At 47.6% G+C, this 23,212-nt stretch overlaps 1 protein-coding gene across 9 annotated transcripts in view; it reads left to right on the top strand.

Annotated features, from left to right (window-relative positions):
* IRAG1 (inositol 1,4,5-triphosphate receptor associated 1) overlaps positions 1–23,212 on the top strand; it is a 158,101-nt gene that overhangs the window by 62,075 nt on the left and 72,814 nt on the right. For 5 of the 9 annotated variants that reach the window (XM_064365180.1, XM_064365179.1, XM_064365177.1 and 2 more), the window contains exon 2: positions 17,045–17,202. The exons of 2 other annotated variants lie outside the window; for them this stretch is intronic. In XM_064365180.1, the coding sequence (XP_064221250.1) occupies positions 17,134–17,202 (69 nt within the window). In that variant the 5' untranslated portion in view covers positions 17,045–17,133. Of the gene's footprint in view, positions 1–7,571; positions 8,287–16,989; positions 17,203–23,212 lie in introns of those variants that run through there. 2 more of the 9 variants (XM_064365178.1, XM_064365176.1) reach the window with 2 other exon arrangements.

Genomic DNA, 23,212 nt, shown 5'->3' on the forward strand with positions numbered 1-23,212 from the left:
TGGTCTCACTGCTTGGAAAGCCTAGTTCTCTTCTCAAAAGGAGCTTTGGTCAGGAAATACAAATTCATGGGTAGTCGAAACTAAACAAAATATAAATCTTCAGTTAAAAAAATACCAATCCATTAGTTCATTTATTAAAAACGGGTCCACCAAATTGCCCCCTGTAAGGACCATGGGAACCCTCAGACCATCCATTTGTACACTTTTGGATAATGGGAATATACCAACCTTTGGAAAGCCAATTTCCTAGGAGGGGTTCTTCCTCCCCTCTCTATCAGGGGAAATATTATAGCTGCAAAGCACAAGAGTCCTGGGTTTTGGGTGGTTGGAGGCAGTGAGACTATTGTACACTGAAGCCAGGAAGGAGGCAGGCTCAGAGCCGAGTCTGCTGGCACTTACCCCATCTTCCCATAGAGGCTTTCAGGAGATGTGTGCATTTAAACTGGGTTACAGAATTATTCGCTTCAGTTTAACATATACCAAGCCCTAATTATATACCAAATGTTAGAGATACAAAGATGAGAAAGACTTGGTTTTGAAGGATGAATAGGAGTCTGCCATGAAGATTCTTGAGTTGCTTTTAGCCAAATGTGGGATATCAAGCTAAAAACAAATAATTGCGATTATGTTAGAGCAGCGTTGGCTAACTTTTCTGAAAAAAGGCAGGTAGTAAATATTTTGGCTTTGTAGGTCATACAGTGTCTGCCTCAACTACTCAATTGCCCTCATAGCATGAAAACAGCCATAGACAATATCCAAATGAATGGCTGTGGCTGTATTTTGATAAAAATTTATTTACAAAAACTATCAGTTGGTCAGATTTGGCCCAAAGGCCATAGTTTGTTGAACTCTGTGTTAGAGGAACGCCATCACAATATAGGAATAATGATAATAAAAGTTACCATTCTGTTAGTTATTTTGTGCTAGACCCTGTGCTAGACACTGTATATGCAATTTACAGATATTTATATTCTTTTCAAATTTGAGTATTTTTCATACCAATTTGTGAGGACATTGAAACTCAAGAGCCAAAGTCATAGAGCTAGAAAGTGGCAAATAGAAGGTTAAAGTCTACGTTTCCAACTAAACAATTTAAAATGCTAAAAGGAAATGGGGCAGAGGGTTTAATCTGGTGATGATCATGAGGTGGCTCCTGAAGGATGAGTAGGGTCTTTCATGGAGACAGATGTGGGGGATGGCCTTTTAGGCAGGGGGAGTGGCACTGAGGTTTGACAGCACATGGAATATTCTGGAAGCTGGAGCATTAGGTGAGGCTGGGGTACAGGATACCTTGGTGCTAGTGGCTGGAGAAAAAACAGAGAGGTTTGTCAGGCTCAGAGCAGAAAGTTTTGCGTGAGTGCCCAGGAACCTGGACTTCGTCTGTGGACCAGGGATTCTCCAGTTGTGGTCTTTGGATCAGATTTCCCTTAGGGGCTTTTAGCCATGCAGATTCCCAGGCACTATTCCCAGATATTCTGATTCAGTCGATCTGGGAAGGACCTAGGAATCTTCATTTTATCACACACCTCAGATGCTTCTAGTAAGCAGCCAGACTTGGGAGTCAGCATACAGAGAGCCACTGAAATGTTTGACTCGAGGGAGGCCTGCGACCACAGCTATGTTTTAGAATTCCAGCTTTGTGGAAGATGGATTACTTCATAGGAGAACCACCCTCCACCTGCCCCAGGAGTCCATTTTCTGGTTAGTTATCACCCTCTCTCATCTGGACATGCAGAGTGAACAAGGCTGCAGGATGGCTAGATTTTGATAGGAGAGAATTGAGGGGTAACTGAGGCAGAAGAGGATATCATAAAAGCATTGGGTAGCTGCTCCCTCCCTCCTGTCCTGGGGCCCCTGCCCCACTTGGGCCTTCCCGTGCTGACCTGCAGGCTGAGCAGAGCAGAGCTGCTGCTCCCAAGCCTGTACCAACCACAAAGCCTGCCAGCCATACTCCAGCCAGCATTCCAGCCCAGGGCCCTAAAGGGCCTTTGCTTTTCTCAAACTCTGCCAACCCTAGAGGAGGGGCCCTGTGTAGAGGCTCCAGAAGGATAGATCAGAGGACAAGAGAAGAAAAGCCAGGAGAACAATGTCCCAGGCCTTTGGGACTTCTAGGATCCAGGGTGACTCCAAATTAGGTGCCTTTGTTAAAAAAAAAAGAAAAAAAGAAAAAACCTTCTGTTCTATAAATTTATGTTGTCATATTAAAAATATCTACATTCCTCTAAGTTCTATCATAGTATTAATGAAAAAAATCATTTTATAACTAGGAAATACCAACTGTGGACACAGGAAAGAGGGGTGCCTGGGCTGATGTAAGGAGCCTGGGGGCCACCCTGGGAAAATATTCCCCAAGGTGCAGGAGCTCCACCCAGGCATTGGCAATGTTGCCAGGGTGATCCCTGAAAACCCTGGCAAACCCAGTGATTTCCCAGTGCCTACGCTCCTTGTGGGGCCTGGGCAGGGAGGGGGGTCTGCTCACCTGCCTGCCCACTCACAGCCCAAAATAGCCCCTGCAAAACTGCTGAGGCATCTCCTGGCAGGCCCTGGTCTTAACCTGCCCTCAGAGCTCTCTTTACTCAGACTTTTCTAAAAACAAACAAACAAAAAAAACGCTTCATGAGAATGACTCACTTTAACCCCTTGGATGAACTCTATAATATTTACCAATTAATTTAAATAGAGCTATTGCATATATAACAAACTGCAGGTTAACAGAGAACATATGTAAATCTGATTGTTAGGGATGATACTTTCCCCACGATGAATTAACTGGTGAAGCCTTAGCCAGAAGAACCTCTTCTGGTCCTGTGTCAGCGTTTTGTTTTTGGTTGAAGTTGCTGCTGCTGCTGTCGCCTGGCTCTGTATTGACCTAGAAGCCTTCATTGTGGTATACTGAGCAGAACCCTGGGCTTGGAGTCAGGCTGCCCTGAGCTCAAACCCCGTTTACGTTGCTTAGTAATCATGATGTCTGGAACAAATTACTTCACCTTTCTGTGCTTCAATTTTCTCACCTGTAAGATGGGAATAATAGTACCATGCAGGGCTATTGCAAGGACTAGATAAGATAAAGGATGTGAAGAGTCAGGTAGAGCACCTGGTACAATAAATGTCAGTTTCTCTCCTGCTAATGCCTTGGAATCACTCCCAGACCATCCCCACCTCTCCGTGGTGGAAAAATAACTCCCCTGGGGAGAAATTCTCTATGGTTACTTCCTGTCTCAAATCATTAAGCAGTCACAGTTGTACATGCACATTTAAAAAGCAGGACCTTGAAATACATGTGCTTCCAATCACCAAAGCTTGCTGTTGGGAGAGCCATTCTCAGGCTCCTCCATCTACCCTCCCTGCCTCCACCCACCCCTGCTATTGCTTATCACTGTTCACCATAACCTGTTCTTAACTTGGGTCTGAAGACTCAGCTAATGTAGCTGTTTGCATAGATCTGGATAACCAAGGGACTGCTCAGTTTTACTCTATCACGTGGCTTCTTGTGCACCCACCCACCATCTGCAGTTCAGCTCAGAGTCTATTGGTGACAAAAAGACCCTTGCCAAGATCCACAACTGCTCCCACCCTGCTGCTGGCCTCAGTGGGCAAGGGGCAAGGTGTGAGCTTCCTTTCTATCACACACATGGGAGTCCCCATCCTAAACTCTGGTGCTGGGGTTCCAAGCAGAGGGCTGTGAGCCTGTTCACACAGCCATTGTCCAGGTATTGGGGTCTGGTCTTCTGGGGAGGGTTGAGAGTGAGAGCCCACCCAACTCTGAGCTGAGTAGTAGGTAGGTGGAGTAGTCACCCCCAGGAAGTAATGATGTTTGAAAATCATTTGAAGGTTGAAAGTTGACTCAACAAACATATATTGCTGTGCACCAGTTTATCTTCTAGGCAGGAACATGGAGGTTGGTCAAACCGAGTGCCTCCTCTGGAGCCCTAAGAGTTTAGATGTGTGTATTAGTAGGAAAAAGTGGGGACAGGCATCCCGGAGAGGTGGGAGAAGGTTCTGTGTTTTGGGCTGGGGTTTCTGGCCCAATGCTGGATTCATCAATGGTGGCAGGGAATGCAGAAGGAGGAACAGGTTCTGAGGAAAAGGGCATGGTGATATTCTAAGTTAGGGAATAACTTAGGGTAAACTCATCAGCTTTCGCTCTGAGTTCCCAACTTAAACTCTCAGGTAGGCAGCAGAGCAGAGAGGTGAGAGAAGCCTTTGGTGCCAAGAAAGACCCCCCAGGCAGCATTATAAAGGTTAGGCTGTTTGCATTAGTTGGGACTCTATTCCAAGTGCCAAAAAAGCTCATACAAGCCAGCTTAAGAAAAAAGAGGTATTCATTGGTTCTCAAACAGAAAAGGCTTGGGGATATCAGGCATGGCTTAATCAGGACCTGAGAAGATAGCCTCAAGACCTAGTTTCTTTCTGGCTCTTAGTTGTGCTCTGCCTCACATTGATTCCATTCTTAGACTAGTTCTTCTTCACCATGGGATTCTGTTTTCACCCTCTGGAACTCAAGGTTGCAGTTAAGGATGGCTTTCCCAGGATGCCTAGCAAAGTCTTCTTGCATCTCATTGGCTCTTGTCAGGGTACGTGCTCACCCTCCAGCCAATCATGATTGGGGGGGTGTGATGGCTGCTTCCAGCCCTGGGATGCCAGGAAGGCCTCTAACTTTCCACTGTGTGACTGCTTTCAATAGGCAACATGGACTTGAACTCATGGGGCAGGAAGCAGGGCTCAGGATGGCAAGTTAGCCCAGCCTTTACTATAGAGATGGAGAGATTGAGGCCTGAATGGTGAAGAAACTCATTCCTACACAGGCAGTTAGCATGGCAGTCTGCTCTTCACTCCCCAGAAGGCCCTTCACTCCCCTTCAATCCCCATCTCAATCCTGCTGTAGCCTTCTGTAGCACGCATTATACTAGACTCTGCCCAGCAGCCCAGCGCAAAGTTATCGGGCCTATTTCCATGGCTTCGGAGAACTGGGATTCCCAGAGTGGAGATGAACAGGAGGCAGGGACCTGAGCCGGGGTGCTCTATCCCAGCAGGGAAGAACACTCTCTCCTGCTGGTCTTAGATGATCACAGTCGCAGCTGCTTCCTATCTACCCCAGGGGATGCCGTGAGAAGGACTTCTAGTTCCTTGGAGAGCGACTGTGTCTCAGCTGGTGTTGTTCTCCTCGTTGGCTTTGCTGGCCCTGAAGAAGGGCTGGGATTTGGAAAAATCAAGAGCCCTGCCCTGTCAAAAAACATCTCCTAATACCCTTGTTATGTCTTTGCTAAGATTAGAGAAGCATAGGAATAAGCCCTCTCTAAGGAAGAGGCAAACATCCCATTTTGGGCACAGGAGACCCAGTGTTTAATCCTCACTCTGCCTCTGACTGTGTGACCTAGAGCTAGTTACTTTGCTTGTCTGAGACTCAGTTTCCTCATCTGTAAAATGGAGATATAATTCCTTTCTCACAGAACTGAGACAGTTTAAGAGCTAGCATATCTACACTGTGCTGGGTGTATAGTAGGCCAGGTGAAAAGTGAGGCTTGATTCCTAGAGTCCTTGCTTTCAAAAGGAGAGCTCCACCAGGTATTGAGAACTTTCTCTGTACCTGTGTTATGTTCACACAGCTGGAATACAAAAGAAAGCTATCTATCGAAGCCCTCAGGCTTTGCAAATGAGATGCAGAAACCACTGCTTGGCAGACTGGGGTAGCCACATAGTGCTGTCATAGACCAGAGAGAATGCAGCTTCCAGGAGAGGTCAGGAAAGCCTTCCTGGTGGAGGTGGTCTTGGCGGACACACCCCAGAGCCCCAGTGCCCAGCACAGTACCTGACACATAGGAGGCATTCAGCAAGCCTTTCTAGAATGGGTGAATGATTTAGGCAGGCACCATGGAGGCCATCTTTTCCTTCTAATTTCCCAAACCAGTTCCTATATGTATTCCTACAGGTTCCTAATAGGCCCTGATGACCTCTTCCCAGAACAAAACTAGGAAGGGAGGGGAAGATGAAGGAGAAGTAGGAGGAAGGAAATGTCAAAGAGGCAGACTGGGAACTGGGTGTTAATTTTCTTTTCTTTTTTCGCTCATTTATTTATTTATTTGGCTGTGGTATTGCCAAGTCAAGGAAGTTTTGTTTTTATTTGAAACAAAGTTTCTAAAGAACCCAAGGCAATAGGGTACTGCTTCTGGTTTCTGGTGGTCTAGATGGCCCTTGACAGATCTCCAGGCCTGGACAAAACACCAGCTCGTCTTTATCCATCCTTGCCCCCATCCTAAGAAAAGGGCATCATCAGGTTCAGAGGCCAAGGAAAAGGCTGTTGTCTCAGATTCAGCCCACATGTTGGCTTCTGAAAGAGTTAAGCCCATCAAGACCTAGTGCGATCCCATCGAGCAGATGCAATGCGTCCTGCCTTCTCCCCGAAACAAGGGTCATTTCCCAGAGGCCTGCTTCATGGGAATGGGCAATCCCAGGTGCTGATTGCCAGGATCCCTAATACCAGAGTCTGTGCCTTTGCCAGAGCAGGAATCAAACCATAAGTCCAGGTCTGAGTGTAGAGGCGATGACCACCTTGCAAAGCCTCCTGACTCTGCTTTGTCGGAAGGAGATGGTTCCAGAGTACCACACAGCAGACATGAGGGTGCTGCCTCATTTGAACACACATAACCAGCTGTTCGAGGAAACGCTTTAGTCAGCATTCCAAGAGAAGCTGGAAGGGCTGGTGGGGCTGCTCTGTGGTCTTCTGTTGGGCTTAGGTTAAAGCTAGAACATCCATTGATAAGTTAATCCTAAACTTCACTTTGCGACTACCTGGATGGAGGACAGAAACATGAAGGTGTCAGAGGAGGAACCCCTGCACTTTGTGAGGTTTTAGTTAGTAGAATACTATGGGGAAATTTGCATATCTGTGTGGCAGGGAAGACATGAAACTGAGGTACATCATCGAGAGAAAAACTTGGCCATTAACCTGGGGAAGCTCAATGAGAATGGGGCAGGCAAGGCCACCCACCTGCTTATATGGCAACCCAGATGATAGCTAAGTTTTATATTTTTAGTAGAGATGGGGTTTCACCATGTTGGCCAGGCTGGTCTCAAACTCCTGACCTCAAGTGATCCACCTGCCTTGGCCCCTCCCAAAGTGCTGGGATTACAGGCATGGGCAATTTTGCCCGGCCTATGCAAAACCTTATCTTCTTTTTAGAAATATGATGTCACTCATTTATTAATTCAATAAACATTTAGTGAGTGGTTACTCTGTGTTTGACCCTGTACTGGATGTAGGTCATAAAAATATGAATATAAGAATATTCATAAAGCTATGAATAAGACAGAGTCCCTGCTCTTGAGGTGTTCAGATTCTAGTTTTGTTGAGTTCTGTCCAAAGTGCCCTGGAAGGATAGGGCAGTGGGCTGACTACTCCCCCTCCCTAAGATGTCTACATCCTAACCCTGGAATCTATGAAGATGTTACCTTAAATGGCAAAAGGGCCTGTGCAGATATGATTAAATTGAGGATACTTAGATGGAGATTACCCTGGATTAACTGAGCGGGATCAATGTAATCATGAGTTCTTATAAGGAGGCAGGATGGTGAAAGTCAGAGGAGAAGGAGATGTGAAGGGAGAAGCAGAGATCAGGGGAGAAAAGATGCTAACAACGGTACTGGCTTTGAGGATGGAGAAAAAGGGGTCACCAGCCAAGGAATGTAGGCAGCCTCTAAACCTGGAAATGGCAGGAAATAGATGCTCCCCTAGAGCCTCCCGAAGAAGCACAGCCCTGCCGATACTTCGACTTTAGCCTGCTGAGATGGATTTTGAACTTCTGACCTCAAGAATTGTAAGATAATGAATCTGTGCAGTTTTAAGCCACCAAATGTGTGGAAATTTGGTACAGATGCAGTAGAAAACTACTACAGGAAGGGAGTAACTTTTTCTGAGGTGAAGAGGAGGAATGGCTTTATGAAGGAGGGGATGTTTGAACTGGGTCTTGGAGGACAAGTAGGAACCCATAAGGTATAGAAAGAAGACAGAAAGTAGCTCAAGTATAAGGAAGAGGATATATGCAAAGGGTGAAAAGAAGCAGGGCATGTTTGGAGGTTGGCTTTTGGTCCACTGTGGTTGGGGCATAAGGTGTACGAAGGCTGAAAAAGGGGATCAGTCCAGAGAGAAGGGCTAGGAGCGACTCAGAACTGGCCCATGGTAAAAGGGAATCCTTAAAGATCCCAAAGGGGAAGGATGATCAAATTTATGTTTCAGACAGACTGCTCTGCTATCATGATGGATGGTGCATGGAAGGGGCCAGGTCAGAGGTAAGGAGACAAATGAGGCTGTTGCAGTGACTCAGGTCACACAGAGCCATGGGCAGGGGTGGCGGGGATGGGAGGAAGGGCATTTCTGAATGAGGATTGACAGGACTCAGAGTCATCTAATTGAATGTGGGGGGTGACAGAAATGAAGGAGTCACTATGACTTGTGGGTTTGTAGCTTGAGTGCCATTCTCTAGGGCACAGGAAGAGTGGGCTAGGGACAGAAAGAAACAATGGGCTCTGTCAGGGACGTAGTGAGTGTGAGGGATCTGTGGTCCACTTGGGAAGAGTTGTTCAAAGACAATTGGCAATGAAATCTCTGTAACTATGCTGTCTTGGGGTGATAGTAAAGTCATCTGCGTTCCTTCTGCACTGTGGTAGGAGCAAGAATCAGGGGGCCTGGGGCTGGGCTGAGTGGCTCAGTGGTGTGCTGCCAGCTCTCTGGGTGGAGGGGAGGAGGCCCTGATATGTATGTAGGTTTCCGATTTGCCAATTTCGAAGGTATAGATACTCCCACTATGACCAATGGCAAGCTACTAACTCAACCTCACTGATCATGGAACTGAGAAGAGATGGGCAGTAGAAAATCATTATATGTGTTTCCACCATGCAGAGACAATAGAAATAAATCATCCTAAGAGCACAGGTAAAATGTAGTTAAATAATTAGAAAGCAGTTATTTTGAGTATTTACCTCCTTTTTGTTTAATGTGAATTTATGTAATTTATTTTTTAATAATGTCTGTGTTTAACCACCAGTTCACACAATTCTTGAAAATTACATTAGACTCTTAAGAGCTGCAACAAGCAGGATCCTATGCACCACTAAAGAGATCCCTCCAAAGTACAAGTTAGAAGGGCCCAGAAATTCACCTACTTCTCAGGCTCAGTGACTCCCTAAAGTCACCCACATGGGAAGGGCAGAGCCAACCCTAGGGCCTGGGACACAGTTCTTGATCCTCCATGTCTTCCTGGTGACCACTGGGTGCCCTGCCCTTTATGGGGTCTCGCAGACCCAGGAATACCATGTGGTCCTTGACCCCAGAATGATGACTCATGTCACTCTGGAGTGAGTCACTCAGGCAAGAGGCTGCTGAGCAGCCTGGAACAAACAGAACTGGGCAAGATTTATATTTGCTAGGCATTAAATGGGAGGCTCAGATTCTTTGCTGCTATTCCCGGTGCCTTTGAACTGCCTACGATTGAGCAATTGTACATATTTTGAGGAAGAAAAAATTTTTTCAAGTGGACCTATTTTTAAAAAAAGAATTGCTGAAGTGAACAAGCTGTAAAGGAAACCTGGGGAGATGTTTAGGCTTATTTCCTGTCATTGGTCTGAGCAGGTGCTGGCTCCTTCCCAGAGCACCCCCAGCCAACAAAGCCAATACGAGATCCACAGGAGTGGAGAGCAGGGTTGGAGAAAATCAGGCCCTGAGAAGGTTTTCCACAGATGTGCAAACCCTGGGAGTGTTGGGGTGCTCGGGGCCAGCCTCCCCAAACATGACTTTGTTTAGGGGACATAGCCATGGGGGAAGTGCCTTCCACTTCCTCATCCTCCCTTTTCTGTTGCCACGGAGGCTTTCTCTCTGCATCTCCACCCTTCTCCACTGTTCCTGCTCCCCCACAGTTCCCTTCACTCTAGACCCACTTTCAGGAGAGAATCCTGGGGCTTCCACCACACACTGGGGGTGGCTGTATCCCCTCCACTCACTCACTCACCCACTCGTTCAGCACAGCACAAATACCTACTTGGCCAGACACTGTGGCCGACCCTCTTCCAGGAGGGATTCCACAATAGGCCTCATGTCTCACCTGTGGAATGAAAACCTCTGTTTTGGGGGAGTTGCCATCAGTACAGGGATAGTGGAAGGAGCTGGGGCTTCGAAACCAGACTCACCTGGGACTGAGCACAGCACAGACTTGGGGCAACCACAGCCCAGACGTGGGACTGTCCACAGCACAGGCCAGGACTGAGTCTCCTTTACTTGCAGGAGAGAAATCTGGGAGCTCTGAGCCCCCTAGGATGAACACCAGAGTCTCTCTGAGCCTTGGTTTGGTTTTGTTGATGCCATGCTTAGAGAACTCAGCTGCCCTGTTTGGAGAATGTGAGGGAACTGAGTGCATTCTGTGTGCCAGCACCTTGCATGTATTTCCTGTTTTAATCCTTACAACAACCCTAAAAGGTAGGTGCTATTACCTCCATTTTTGAATGAGGAAACTGAGACCAGGGGAGATTTATCCAGCAAGGCAGAGGCAGAGGAAGGATTAGAACTGAGTCTGCCAAGCTCCAAAGCCCCGTGAGCGGGCCAAGGTTAGGAAGCAGGATGGGGTTTTCCCGAGGCAGGCTCCCCCTCCAGCTCACTTGTGGAGGTACAGAACCCAGCTCTGCAGTTAGCCAGGCTCAGGGGACCCCCAGAAGCACCTCCCAGCATTTTCAGCAGATCTCTTGCGGGAGCATCCTCTCTCCTGCGGGACTGACCGTGAGAGCAAGGATGATGATGAGGCACTGCCGAAGGACGCCTGCTTTCCCGGCACAGACACAATGGCTTACCCTTCACTATGAGCAAAACCATCAAAATGAAAAGTCAGAAAGCTGCCACGTGTATCCAGGCTTGGGGTGCGGGGACTCTGGGGCCTTCTCTGACTCTGCCCCTCACTTACAAGTGTGGCCTTGGTCACGTGCCTCCCCCTCTCTAGGCCTCAGTTCCCCATCGGTAAAAATAGGCACAGGGGTAGGACTGGTGGGTTCCCAGTGGCCCTTCTGTCACCCTCTGGATTTACAGAAAGGCTAAGAGAGCTCCTTGTGCAGTCACCCCAAACAATTCCCCCCATCAGTTGTTCATCTAGAGATAGACCTGTGGTATTAATAGTAACCTAATCTCTTTCACATTCTTCGTGCTGCTAAAATGAAAGCAAAAATTCAAAGCTGGAAGAACCAAAAAAAAAAAAACCTCCCTTCTGAGAATACTGAGTCACTCCAGAAAGGTCAGTGGAGGCTAGGTTAACCCATTGTTTCCCAAAAGGGTTTCTTGGCTCTTCCCTCAATGCTCAGAGATTCAGAGAGAGAATTCGAGAGCCACTCAACTTACAGGCTGTGCTCCTGGGATATTGTGGTTTTGAGAGAGGAGTTTGGTCTCTTCTAGGCAGGTTGCAAGGCTCTGGGAGAGGCATCTTTGGGGTCAGGATGAGAGGTTGCTGCTGCCTGTGGAGAACAGGCTTGGCTCTGCAAGGAAGGGGAGCATCAGACCCAGATGCAGTAAATTCCCAGCACTGCCATTCACAGGCAATGACATTGGGCAAGCCTCTGGGCCTCTGTTCCCTCATCTGTAAAATGGGTCTAATTTTAATGTTAATAATATTAGTACTTACTCTCCCCACCTCACAGGGTTGCTGAGAGCACTGAAAGAGATAGTCTCTGTATAGACTGTTCCTGAACCCTGCGTCCTGATGATGGCTCTGTACTTTCTGGGATACAGTAAGGCCTTTGAAGCCTACAAGGCGGGGCTGGCCTCTCTTTCCTCCACCTGCTGCTACCACCCTTCCCAAGGCTGTGAGCACAGAACTGCCCCCACCACTGGCTGCCTGTGCAGGGTGGAGGTGTGCGGCCAGCTGTGGCCGGGCCTGCCTGTGCTTTCATGGCCCTCTGCTGTCCTCCTGCCCTGCCCCTACAGCCCGCAGGGTTCTACAACAGCTATTTCCAGAGGCAGAACCTGTGCTGTTGACCTAACAAGTGTGGGGCTTTCTGGATGGACAAACCAGTGGAGGTGCAGGAATGAAAAGGTCAGAGGGTGAGGGGCAAATGGGTGGACTGGCAGACAGTGAGTGGAAGGATGGGTGGATGAATCTGCCACACCACACAGCAGGGGACATGCAGGCTCAACTGTGGGCCACTCTTAAGTCCTCATAAGACCCCTGACCTGACAACCAAAGTGTAGGTCCTGCTTCCTTCCCTCTGCCTCCCACCATCCTTAGCCTCACTGAGAGTACTCACTCCAGTTCTCCCCTCAGAGGCAGGGGGCCCCCTGCTAGGCTTTTCTGCTACACTCAAGCAGAACTGCTGGTGAAGAAGCCAGAGTGGAAGAGAGGAAAGACAATGGGCCTAGGAGTCAGACTAGCCTGGATTATAACCCTTCACCAGCTACTTACTAGCTGTGTGATATTGACCAAATTGCGGAACCTGAGCCCTAGATCCTTACTATGTTGAATGGAAATAATAAAACGTATCTAATGGGGGTTAAACAATATAGCACTTGAAATACATCTCCGCATGTACCCCCAAACCTAAAATGCAATAAAATATATTTTAAAAATAATAATAATAAATAAATAAATACATCTAGCATATGTCTGATGCTGAGTAGATGACTTAGAAATATCTGAAGAATGAAAGCATGAACAAAAGTATATTAGTTTGTTTCCTTTCATGAGCAGGGGCAGATAAAATATTTAAATATGGTTTAGGAACGTCTGGCCTCTTCAGTTGCACAAATGATTGGATAGTTATCCCAGCAGAGTCTCTTGGAAAATTTGCACCGTATACAAAGGTAGCTGAGCCAGTCAAGCTGTTTCCATCTCTGCATCTCAGTTTCCCTGCCTGTAAAATGGGTCAGGTTTTACTTAGGCCCTGGCTGGGGGCAGAATGAGTAGAGTCAAAAGAGCTGATTAGCTCTTGGCACTGACCAACCTAACCCTTTCCTAACCAGACTGGAGAGGCAGCAAGAAGGGCCCTGAAAATGGGTTAAAGAAGGAACGGCTTGGAGACCAAACATTACTAAATATTTTTTCCTTTTATGGGCTGGTGCTCTAGATCACCACTTCCTGGAGATTATATTCTAAACTTTGCTGTGATGGATGTGAGGTCCGCGTGCCCACAAGCTCCAGCGGAACCCAGATGTCACCCTGGGGGAGGGACTCTGCTTTTACCTTGCTATTTTAAGCAGCGAGTTTATAATAATGGATGGGAGAGACAGCAAACAGGGCAGGAGCAGCGTGGGAATGGCCCCAGCAGGCGGGGCTGCTGGGCCTACCCCTGAGGAGCCTGGGGTTCCATCTTGCCAAGGGTGGGGCCTCAGCCAGCATCCACTCTATCTTTATGCGGCGGCAGCTGACATCTAGCTTAATTCATTTGTTTTATTTTGCTTTCTGTCACAGGGACTGAGTTAAACTCTTTTTGGAAGAGAAGGAGATGGAGGAAAGAAAGTGGAGGGTTAGAAAATGGGATATTTCTCATGAGACTTCAGAAGACCATAATCCCAAAATCCTGGGATGGAATCGTCAGGTCTTTCGGTTTGTTGTAGCTAAAAAGAGTCCAGGATTTCAGGGACTCCCAGAGTTAGAAAAGGCCCCTGAAGTGGTTAGGAATCCCATGACCCTAGTCCCAGCCTTTAACAGAACCTCCAAGGAATGGTGAACTTGCCACCTAAAGAGCAGCCTGTTTCATCTTCAGGTGGTTCCAACCACTAGAAGGTTGCCCTTGCCTTCCTCTGACCTTTCGGTCATTAGTCATGGCATCTAACCTTTGGGGACAGTAGAACTGCATGAATACTTTTCAAACATCTGAGAAGAGATTTTTATTTCTCCCTGCACTTCCTCTTCTCCATGCTCAAGTTCTCAAGTTCTTTAAACAAAAAATTCTTGTTCTCCTAGTTTCCTGCTTCCCGTTTTCTAAACATGTCCCAATTTGTCTAAATCCTTCTTAACAGGCAGAACACAATACACTTTGTGTAGATTAAGACAAGAAGTGGAATAGTCACCTCCCATGTTTTAGAAACCATACCCCTGTTAAGACAGCCTGGACCTATATATATATCACACATAATTTTAACAGGTTTCCTAGGAGATGTGGCCAACTTCCTTTAGTAGAAATGGGGTTTGTGGCTACTCTTTAGTTGCCCTCAATCCCTGTTACCATATGCTTTACCCAGCACCACTGATGCCACTGCTGCTGAAATCCAAGTAAAGATGATAGGAATTAATCACAGGGTGAACCTGATTCTCAGTTTACTCATACAGTAAGAATTTGGCATGGAGGACACAGATAGCATGCCCTGGCCCCATAGCTCTCATTCCCAAGAGCCAGGTGAAATCTGTCCAGTATGGCTTCTCTCCATCTTGTCTTATCTGCCCCACTAGACATCCAGCTAATCTGTTCCAAGAAATTACATTCAGCATTTGTGTTCATGGCTCAGCTCAAACATCAGTTCTAATGTGAAATCTTTGCTAAAATCATGTCCCACCATCCCAATTTCCATAGTTAGGGAACACTTTTCTGGGGTCCTGCAACTTCTCACTTTCAAAATATTTACCCCATTATACTGTTCTCCGGCATCTCCTACCACTGGACACTGTGTTCCTTGAGGGCCAAGATTATCTTCTTTGTGTCACCAGCCCCGACACAGGCCTGGTAGAGTAGGCGTAAAGTGTTGGCAGTGAAAATGGATGCTCTACCTGAGATGAGATTTCTTGAGGTGACCAGTAGGGGTCACCCTAACTGTTCCAGAGCTGATGGCCTAACTTGTTCATTGCAGAGAAAGACAGTCAAGATGGTGGTCACCTTGACCAATTCTGGGACTACAAGTCCCTAGTTTTTTAAACATAAATCAACAATCATTCTTTGCTGAATCATTTGGGTATCTAGGAAGAATCTGACACCTCGCCTATCTCAAGGAGCTCAGTCCAGGAGTCTAGAGGTATGTGTGTTGGCTAGTGGGGATTCGGGGGTCGGTCAGTGCTGGGTTGATGTCAGCCTGGGCCTGTGCTGCAGCACTTTGGCTCTAGGGCCTTTCTGAGCTCTTTCTGCAGGACAGGAAGAACACCAAGTGTTATGGGAGGTGGCAGGGCTTTCGGGCTCTTCCTCCTACAACCTCCAGCAGTCAGCAGTACCTCCCAGAGGGCCTGGAACACAGTTGGTGCTCAGTAAATGACAGTGTCCTTTTATCCCCACCCCACCCACCATGTATCCCATCAGCCTAAGGTCACCTGGCTATGTTATCTGTGTGGTGGTCTTAATCTACTGTCCAGTGGAGCAGCTCCTTCAGGGAATCTCTAAAAGTTGCAGAACCCGGCCAGTTGTTAGTTCTGCAGACCCCTGAAAGTATCACCCACCCCACTAAGAGAAGAAGAGGGGAGTTTAAAAATGGGGAGAGGCCAGGCAGAGCCCTTGGAGCTCTGGCCAAGCTTCCTGGGCTGCGAGACCCCCTACAGGTGGCCTCTTTGGGAACCTACTCTGAACTGAGTATGTTTTGTCCTTGGAACATCCTGCTTGAGGGGCATTCCCATCTCTGTTTTGTCAAGAAAACCGGGACTCAGAGATGAAGCCAACTTTCCAAGGCCACATAGCCAGTGAGTGGTATAGTGAGGACTCACACTCACATACCTGGTTCCGATGCCTGTGTTCTTTCTACATTGCTATTCTGCCCTTCCCGGTGGAGACCTGGTGTTGCTAGACTCCTGTTCTAAGAGGAAGCAGAGGAGCTAGGCCCATTGGCTCAAGATCCATTGGCAGGATCATACTCCTAGGCATCTTGACAGACAAGAAGCATGAAGGAGCAGTGAGTATGTTTTCAGTTACAAGTAACAAAAACCCAACACAAAGTGATTTCAACACCAAGAGGCTTAATTGTTCGTGTAACTGGCTAATCCAGAGTGTTCAGGCTTCAGGTACACTTTGATCAGAGCTCCAATTGTTTCTCTGCCGGTCCCTTAGCTCTGCCCTCCTCTGTGTGTGTCAGTTATATTCTGTCTGGTTTTCCTCATGGAAGCAAAATGGTGTCCATAGCACCAGGTCTCACATCTTCACACTCCACCACTCAGAGCAGGAGAAAGCATCTAGTCCCAGAACACTACTGTATGCTCATCCATGTAGGCTGGGTCCATTGTCCATCCCTGAGCCAGTCACTGTGGGAGGTGGGTGAGATTATGCTGATTGCAGTCCCAATCAGCTTTGGGACCCCATTGCCCCCAGGCTGCTACACCATGGGGAGAGGGTAGTCTAGCTTCTGGGAGGCAACCTAAGGTTGCTGGGGTTGGGCACAGGGCACACAGAATTCAACCTGCCTGAGCCTCCAGGTTTTAGCAGGGCTGGTGCAGGCCCCATGAGGGCTGAACTCAAGAGCCTGCACTGAGGGTCAGAAGAGCATGAAGGGTGGTGTCAAGGAGGAAGTCAAGAAACAGCACCCTTTACTCCCCGTCCACGTGGCCGAGGAATGCTGTGTGGTATAGCAGAAAGAGCCCCAGCCTCAAAATCAGGAAGATCTGGGTTCAAATTCTTGGTTCTCTGTATAATGTGGGGCAAGTCACTTTCACTCTCTGGGACACTTTCTCTCATCTGTAAAACAGGAATCCCCACATCAGAGGTCATCAAGAGGATTCAATTAAATGATGGTGATGCGCCTAGGACAGGGCCCGGCACCCAGCAGGTGGTCAGTAAGTGGTAAATAAATGCCAATCTGATCTCAATGGAGTATCTTCCATTAGCTACAGTTTTGAGGAGTTTGAAGCACTTTTCTCCCTTCTGGGATAGCTGTGTTTACTGTAAAGACCAAATTAGATGCAAAATCTCTAAGGTCACCTCTGACTTTGTAAACAAAGCCAGAGAGCCAGAGGAAATGAAATTCCAAATGCCCTCTACTAGTCTGGTTTGACCTCCGGTGTTGATGCAAACTCAGGCCGGCTCTCACTGTGGCTTGTGGCTCCGGGAAATGGAACCTAGCTTGGGACAGGGATGGGAATGGATTTGACTTGTCCTTTTGGCGTCTCCCCAGCCTGTGGAGCCCAGGCCTCTTGGAGCATCTTTGGGGCTGACACAGCGGAGGTTCCGGGCACACGTGGCCACTCCCAGCAGGAGGCTGCCATGCCCCACATTCCCGAGGACGAGGAGCCCCCCGGAGAGCCACAGGCAGCCCAGAGCCCTGCCGGCCAAGTAAGTGCCCCCTCCCTGCCCTCAGCTAGCCTGGCTGGGGGCCAAGCCAAGTGCCCTGGGCTGAGGCCACAGCCCCTAGGCTGGCCAGAGGGTTTGCTGACAGCTCGTGCAGGTTGCAGTGGGTACCTGGAGAAGGTGTGTGGCTTCCATGCTGGGGAATCAGTTACTCTGAGTTGGTTTGAATTGACCGAGGCCCCAAATATTCTGGGTATAGATCCAACCGTGTAGGCTGTGTCTGACTGAGGCCTCAGAAGTCGAACCACAGACCACACAGGCTCCCTCTGAACTGGAGAAAGACTTAGATGAGAACTATTAGCCCCGAGATCCTCATATGTCAGGGGAGGGGGCACTAGAAAAGGCCCCTTAAAAATTTAAAGTAAATCCACTTAAAATGAAGATCAAAATTGTATAGTAAATAGCAAGAAAGGTTTTCAGTGAAATTCTATTATAGAAAGGAAATGAGGAAAGCAAGTTAATTTAAAGGTACGTTGAGATTTTTATTGTACAAATGAGGCATTTAAAACAAGCTATTTTTAGCTATACAGATTACAAAATATAGGTTATGTGCTAATTTTTAGATTGAACAAAGAATAAAATGTTGATTTTTGTGTGGGTATATTTATTTATTATACCAGCAAAATGATCTGTTCACATAATAACACGTTCTTTACATTTTACTTTGCAGCACCTAATTAAGAGACTCTGTTTAATATGTAAGGGCTTCATCCATTTTCCTAAGGATCTCCTTTAATCCCTCAATATTCAAATGATTCCCTTTTGAGGAACCTATCTGGGCATTGTGCTCATGGTATTTTCTTTGTTTAACTGCTTAGCTCTATCTGATCTCCTTGGTCAAAGACCTTGCATGTGAAATTCCCCATCACTGTTTTCTTTGACTTCATGAACTTTGTAGTTGATTTGCTCTAAGATGGTATTGTCCTGTTATATTGGACAGTTGTTCAAACTCACCTGAGCCAGATGGGAGAGACACTTGTGAAGTGAGGGAGGAATCTATGAGAGAGCATTATTCTTACAAATGGGCAGATTCTTAGTGAATATTTTCATGTTATGATGACATTTGTTTCTGACACATCACAACTGTGGGAACTTAGATAGTAAATACTTAGAAAAGAATGGCCCTTTGTATCTCCACATCCCAAACTCCTGGGACTGAGATGTTGCAGAACTTGGCAGCCTTAGGGGGGTGTGTGTGTGTGTGTGTGGGTGGGGGGGGGGTTGCCCTTCCCTTGAATGTCTAAGTGATGGTGGGCCAAGCCCCCAGCCCCTCAGCCCAGGGTTTTATCAAGTCCAGGCTCCCATTCTGGGAAACAGTGGGTCCTGCTGCTGAGGTTGCCAAGTTCTGAAAGCTTAGGGATTAAGGAAAGGACTGACAACACACTCACAACTGCATTCAAATGCGACTGCTTCCAGACTCTCAGGCCTTGACTTTCTTAGGCTCTGTCTCCTTAGCATCTCTACTTCCTTGCCCTGGACGCCTCTGAAAATGGCCATCCTTGGGCCTTTCTACTTCATTAGCAATGGTTTTACCCTTGAATCAGATTCTCAGGCAAAATCTAGCTCCTAAATCCTGGGCAACTCCCTCAAACAGCTGCCCCAAGAATAAAAGCATTCCTAAAATATACGATAATAAAAAAGCAGCAAAGATACAACTCCGCTGTCAGTGAAGATGGGCTTTTATGCTGAGTTAAGTTCTTCCTGTTTACAAAGCTTTAATTATAATTAAAAGTTTTTTTAAAGTATATGCTCAGGAAACATAAAACAAGACAACATAAACACCTGTCACTTATACATTCAAGGGAAGGGCATCTCCCCACCCACAAGACTGCCAAGCTCTACAGCATCTCAATCCCATGAGTTTGGGATATGGAGATACAAAGGGCCATTCTTTTTAAAGTGTTTGTTATTTAAGTTCCTAGAGTTGTAATGTGTAAGAAAACAAATGTAATCATAACATGAAAATACTCACTAAGAATCTACCCATTTGCAAAAACAATGTTCACTCATGCATTCTTCCCTCATGAGTACTTCTGCTGGGCTCCAATAATGCAGCAGCTATCAGCACCTGCAAACGTTCTCTTTTTAGTCTTGATTTCCCATGAGCACAGAGAATCATGGCACTTGAAGAGCCTTCAGAGACTCTCTCTTATTTAATAAGAGTTGGTTCTGACTCAGGGTCACAGGGAGGCTGAACTCGTGGGGAACTACAATTTGGAGCTCCTACTGGCCAGTCACTGGCTAGCTCCCTTACACTCAACTTTGTGGCAGGCAAGCTCATGGAACCCTCCCCTCATGTGGCAACCTCTAGAAACACCATCACGCCAACCTAACGGCGCTGTACCTATGTGCATTTGGAAGCCACAATGGTTAGGAGGGCCAATAGGAATTCAGGGGAGCTGGGAGCCAGGAGGCCCAGGTCCTGTCAGGGAGTTCATATAGCACAGGATTTAAGAATAGAAACAGTGCAGTCATACCAAGCTGGGCTTCAATCCCTGCTCCTCTACATTCTGGTCAAGAAACCTTGTCTTGGCCAAGAAACTTTGAGATCAAGTCTGTTAACTTTGCTGTGCTTCCGGTTTCTTATGTGTTACCCAATACAAGAGTGAGTTGCTGCCTCCTAGACCCTGCATGTTCAGCCCAGCCCTCAAGAGCCTTTGATAGCCTGAGGGACCATGACGCTGGGGCAGTTCAGAGCCCCCAACCAAAGGCCACATCAGACTTAACTTTCTTTTACCCTCTTTCCTTACTGCCACGCCCTAGGCATCTTAAAGCTTTTCAGAAGGCAACCAGGCATGATGGGTAAAGTGCTTCTCCCATTATTGCACTCACCAGACAATGCATATTGGGTTTCTCAGGTAGCCAACAGCCTTGGGAGGGTCAGGCTTTAGGAGCTAGCCTGGAGCCTTCAGGGGGCTGGATCCTGAGTCCCTGGGAGCATCTGAAGCCAGGCAGCCAAGGAAGCAGGCCTGGCCATGATGACTCGGCTGGAAGTCCCAGTCCTGTCTGAGTTCCCACTCTGTGAAGCAAGCAAAGAACAGAGCATCCTTCTGAGTTTACAGCTCCCTGGGGTCCAGCCCTAGTTCTGATTCCTCAGGTCCCAGCCCCTGTTTCCCATCACTGGCATAAGCACTAGCTGAGGCCTTCTCACACACAAACACAAAATCTGTAGGACTAGATCCTGTTTCTTTTTCTGCATGTACACACACATAGATACACATGCACGCACAGACAGACATACTCTTCAGGTCCTTAACCAGAAGCTGCAATCAAATATCACACGGGCACACACACACACACAAAAGCCTCCCAGCAATGCACTCTGCAAGGCTATGTCCTGAGTGGGGTTTTCTGCATTGGCCCTTCAATAGGGAGAGACTTAAAAGGAAGAATTTGGAGCCAAGGGGTTCTGCCAGCAATAGACACTGTCAGGACACAAGCCTGGGACCTTAGGGGACCACAGAATGACAAACTGCCAGTGCTAGAAGAATCCCAGGTCACATCTAAGCTCTTCCCAGAAAGGCAAAGCTCTCCGTAACGTGAGCCCCATTCAGTCATCCTGGAAATTTTTGGAATACCAGATTCCTCAGCCATCCAAGACCTACTGAATTGGAATCTCTTGAGGTAGGTCTTAGGAATCTGTAGGAATATTTCTTTTTATTTTCGAGATGAAGTCTTGCTCTGTTGCCCAGGCTGGAGTGCAGTGGTGTGATCTTAGTTCACTGCATCTTCCGTCTGCCAGGTTAAATGATTCTCATGCCTCAGCCTCCCAAGTAGCTGGGACTACAGGCCTGTGCCACCACGCCTGCCTAATTTTTATATTTTTGGTAGAGTTGGGCTTTTACCATGTCAGCCAAGCTGGTCTCAAACTCCTGGCCTCAAGTGATCTGCCCACCTCAGCCTCCCAAAGTGCTGAGATTACAGGTGTGAGCCACCATGCCTGGCCTAGGAATCCACAGGAATATTTCTATAATGAAAAGCTCACCACCTCCCAAGGAAGCCTATGCCCCGGTTGGCCAGCTCTGTCCTGGTCAAGCTAGACTCTGCCTCTCCCAGGACTCTCCCTCAGTTCTGCCCTCCATACAGCCTATCGTGGGGTGAATTCTGCAGTTGTAAGAAGGCAGTTCTGGGTCTTCCCGGAGTATCTTTTTCTCTAGTTTCTTCAGTCTTTGCTCCCATGACAGCGTTCAGAGCCTTCCTAACTTCCACTCAGGACACATACCAGCCCATCTTCCCCCTCACTGTAGGGCCCCAGACCTGGCCCGAGGATCCAGATGCAGTCTTACCCAGGCCTGGATGAGTTCCTGGACTGTGACCAGCAGCCACAGTAGGAAGCTCACTCACACAGACAGTGCAGCATCCTCAGAAGTGCCTTGCAAACCTGAGGGTACAAGGAGGCTCACATTAGCTGTAAGAGCCCAGTTTTCACTGGCTCTAGCTTCTACCCAAACAACTCCTCTAAAGGGTTTTAGAAACCCCCAGAAGCAGGTCAGTGTGAACTCAAGCAGACTTCACCTCTTCATATCACCTGTTCCAGCACCCTAGCTACCACCTCCCCCTGCTCCCCTACCTCCATTGCACACAAAGCCACTTAATAATAATAGCTAACCCTATGCCAGTTACTCGTCTACCGTACTAATTCATTTAACCTATAATTAGCCTTATGGTAGTTTATTATTATCATTCCCATTTCATAGCTGAGGAAACTGAGGCACAGAGAAGTTAACTACCTTCCTCCAAGGTCACACAGATCATAAGTGGCAGACTCAGAATCTGAGCCTAGAGCCCATGCTTAGTCCATACCCTGCACTGAGCACTGTTGACTGCTCCCAGGTCCTCTATGAGAACTCTGGGACCTGGGCCAACAGTACATTGTCCTCTGTTCCCAAAGACACTCATTTCAGAGGGGCCAACTTCAGAGCTCGCTGTCAGGGGAAATGCCAAAGCACCACCAAGCCCTTTCTGCCAGCCTTTCGGGAGCACACGCTCATGGGGCCAGCAAACGTAGCTTTGTCACACTCCTATCTATGCCCCTTCCTCATTTCCCTTCAGCCAGGTCATCAAACAGTCCAAATTTAACTTGAGTGGGCTGTCTGATGGCTTGGCTGAAGGAGAATGAGGAGGGAGCATGGACATATTGAGGAAGGGGAAGGGCACATTGACTCCCAGAAACACAGGCCACCATGCTATTGCCTGGTTTAGGCCGCATAATGAGGCACTCTGGGTCTCCCCAAGCATCTACTTTGTGTTTCATTTGTCAATGCTCTAGGGAGACATGGATGCTCAGCCGTGTTATGCAGTAGCTCTTGTGGCTTAAGGTCATTGCAGCACTCACTGGCGAGTGGCATCTGTGCCCATCCCCTCCTTTATTTTTTAAGTAACTGAGATGAGGTTGGAGTGTGCTCTGGAGAAGTAGCCCTGTTTGTGTGGCCCTTATCGGAAGGGATCTGCTTGTGGAGTACCTAGAACCTCTGGTCATGGAACTGCTGGCCCCCCTCCACTTTTGGCTTAGACATGGGGACTGACGTAAGTGCCACCATAACAAATCTGGGGTTGGGTAGATAATTGGCTGGCTAGATGATTAAATGACTGCATTAAAGGGCAGAAGAAATGGAGGGTGGACTAGTGTTAGGAAGGGAGGGAGGATAGAAGATATGATGGTTGAATGACTAGCTGAGTTACTCTCCTTGAAACAAAGCTAACACATACTGTGTGCTTTTCCACACCCCCAAAGTCTGTTGGCATCAGAGTAAAAACCATGAACAAGTGTTGTAGAGGCTTATCCTGGCTTACACCCTCAGTCAGTGGACTGGGCTCAGAGCCAACCCATCTGCCCTTTTAGAAGAGGAGGATGACCAAGCAGGGTTCCCCAAGTAGCCAAGGAGTTCCAGAAGGTATGGAAAAGGCTTATAGGAATGTAAGGTATAAGCAGCATGGCAGAGCAAGAACTTGGGCTTCATGTCCTTGACTGCTACCCTGGATAAGTGATTTATCT

The sequence above is a fragment of the Aotus nancymaae genome, unplaced genomic scaffold (assembly GCF_030222135.1).
Source record: "Aotus nancymaae isolate 86718 unplaced genomic scaffold, 86718_ANA_hifiasm-v0.15.2.pri h1tg000059l, whole genome shotgun sequence".
NCBI lineage: Eukaryota > Metazoa > Chordata > Mammalia > Primates > Aotidae > Aotus > Aotus nancymaae.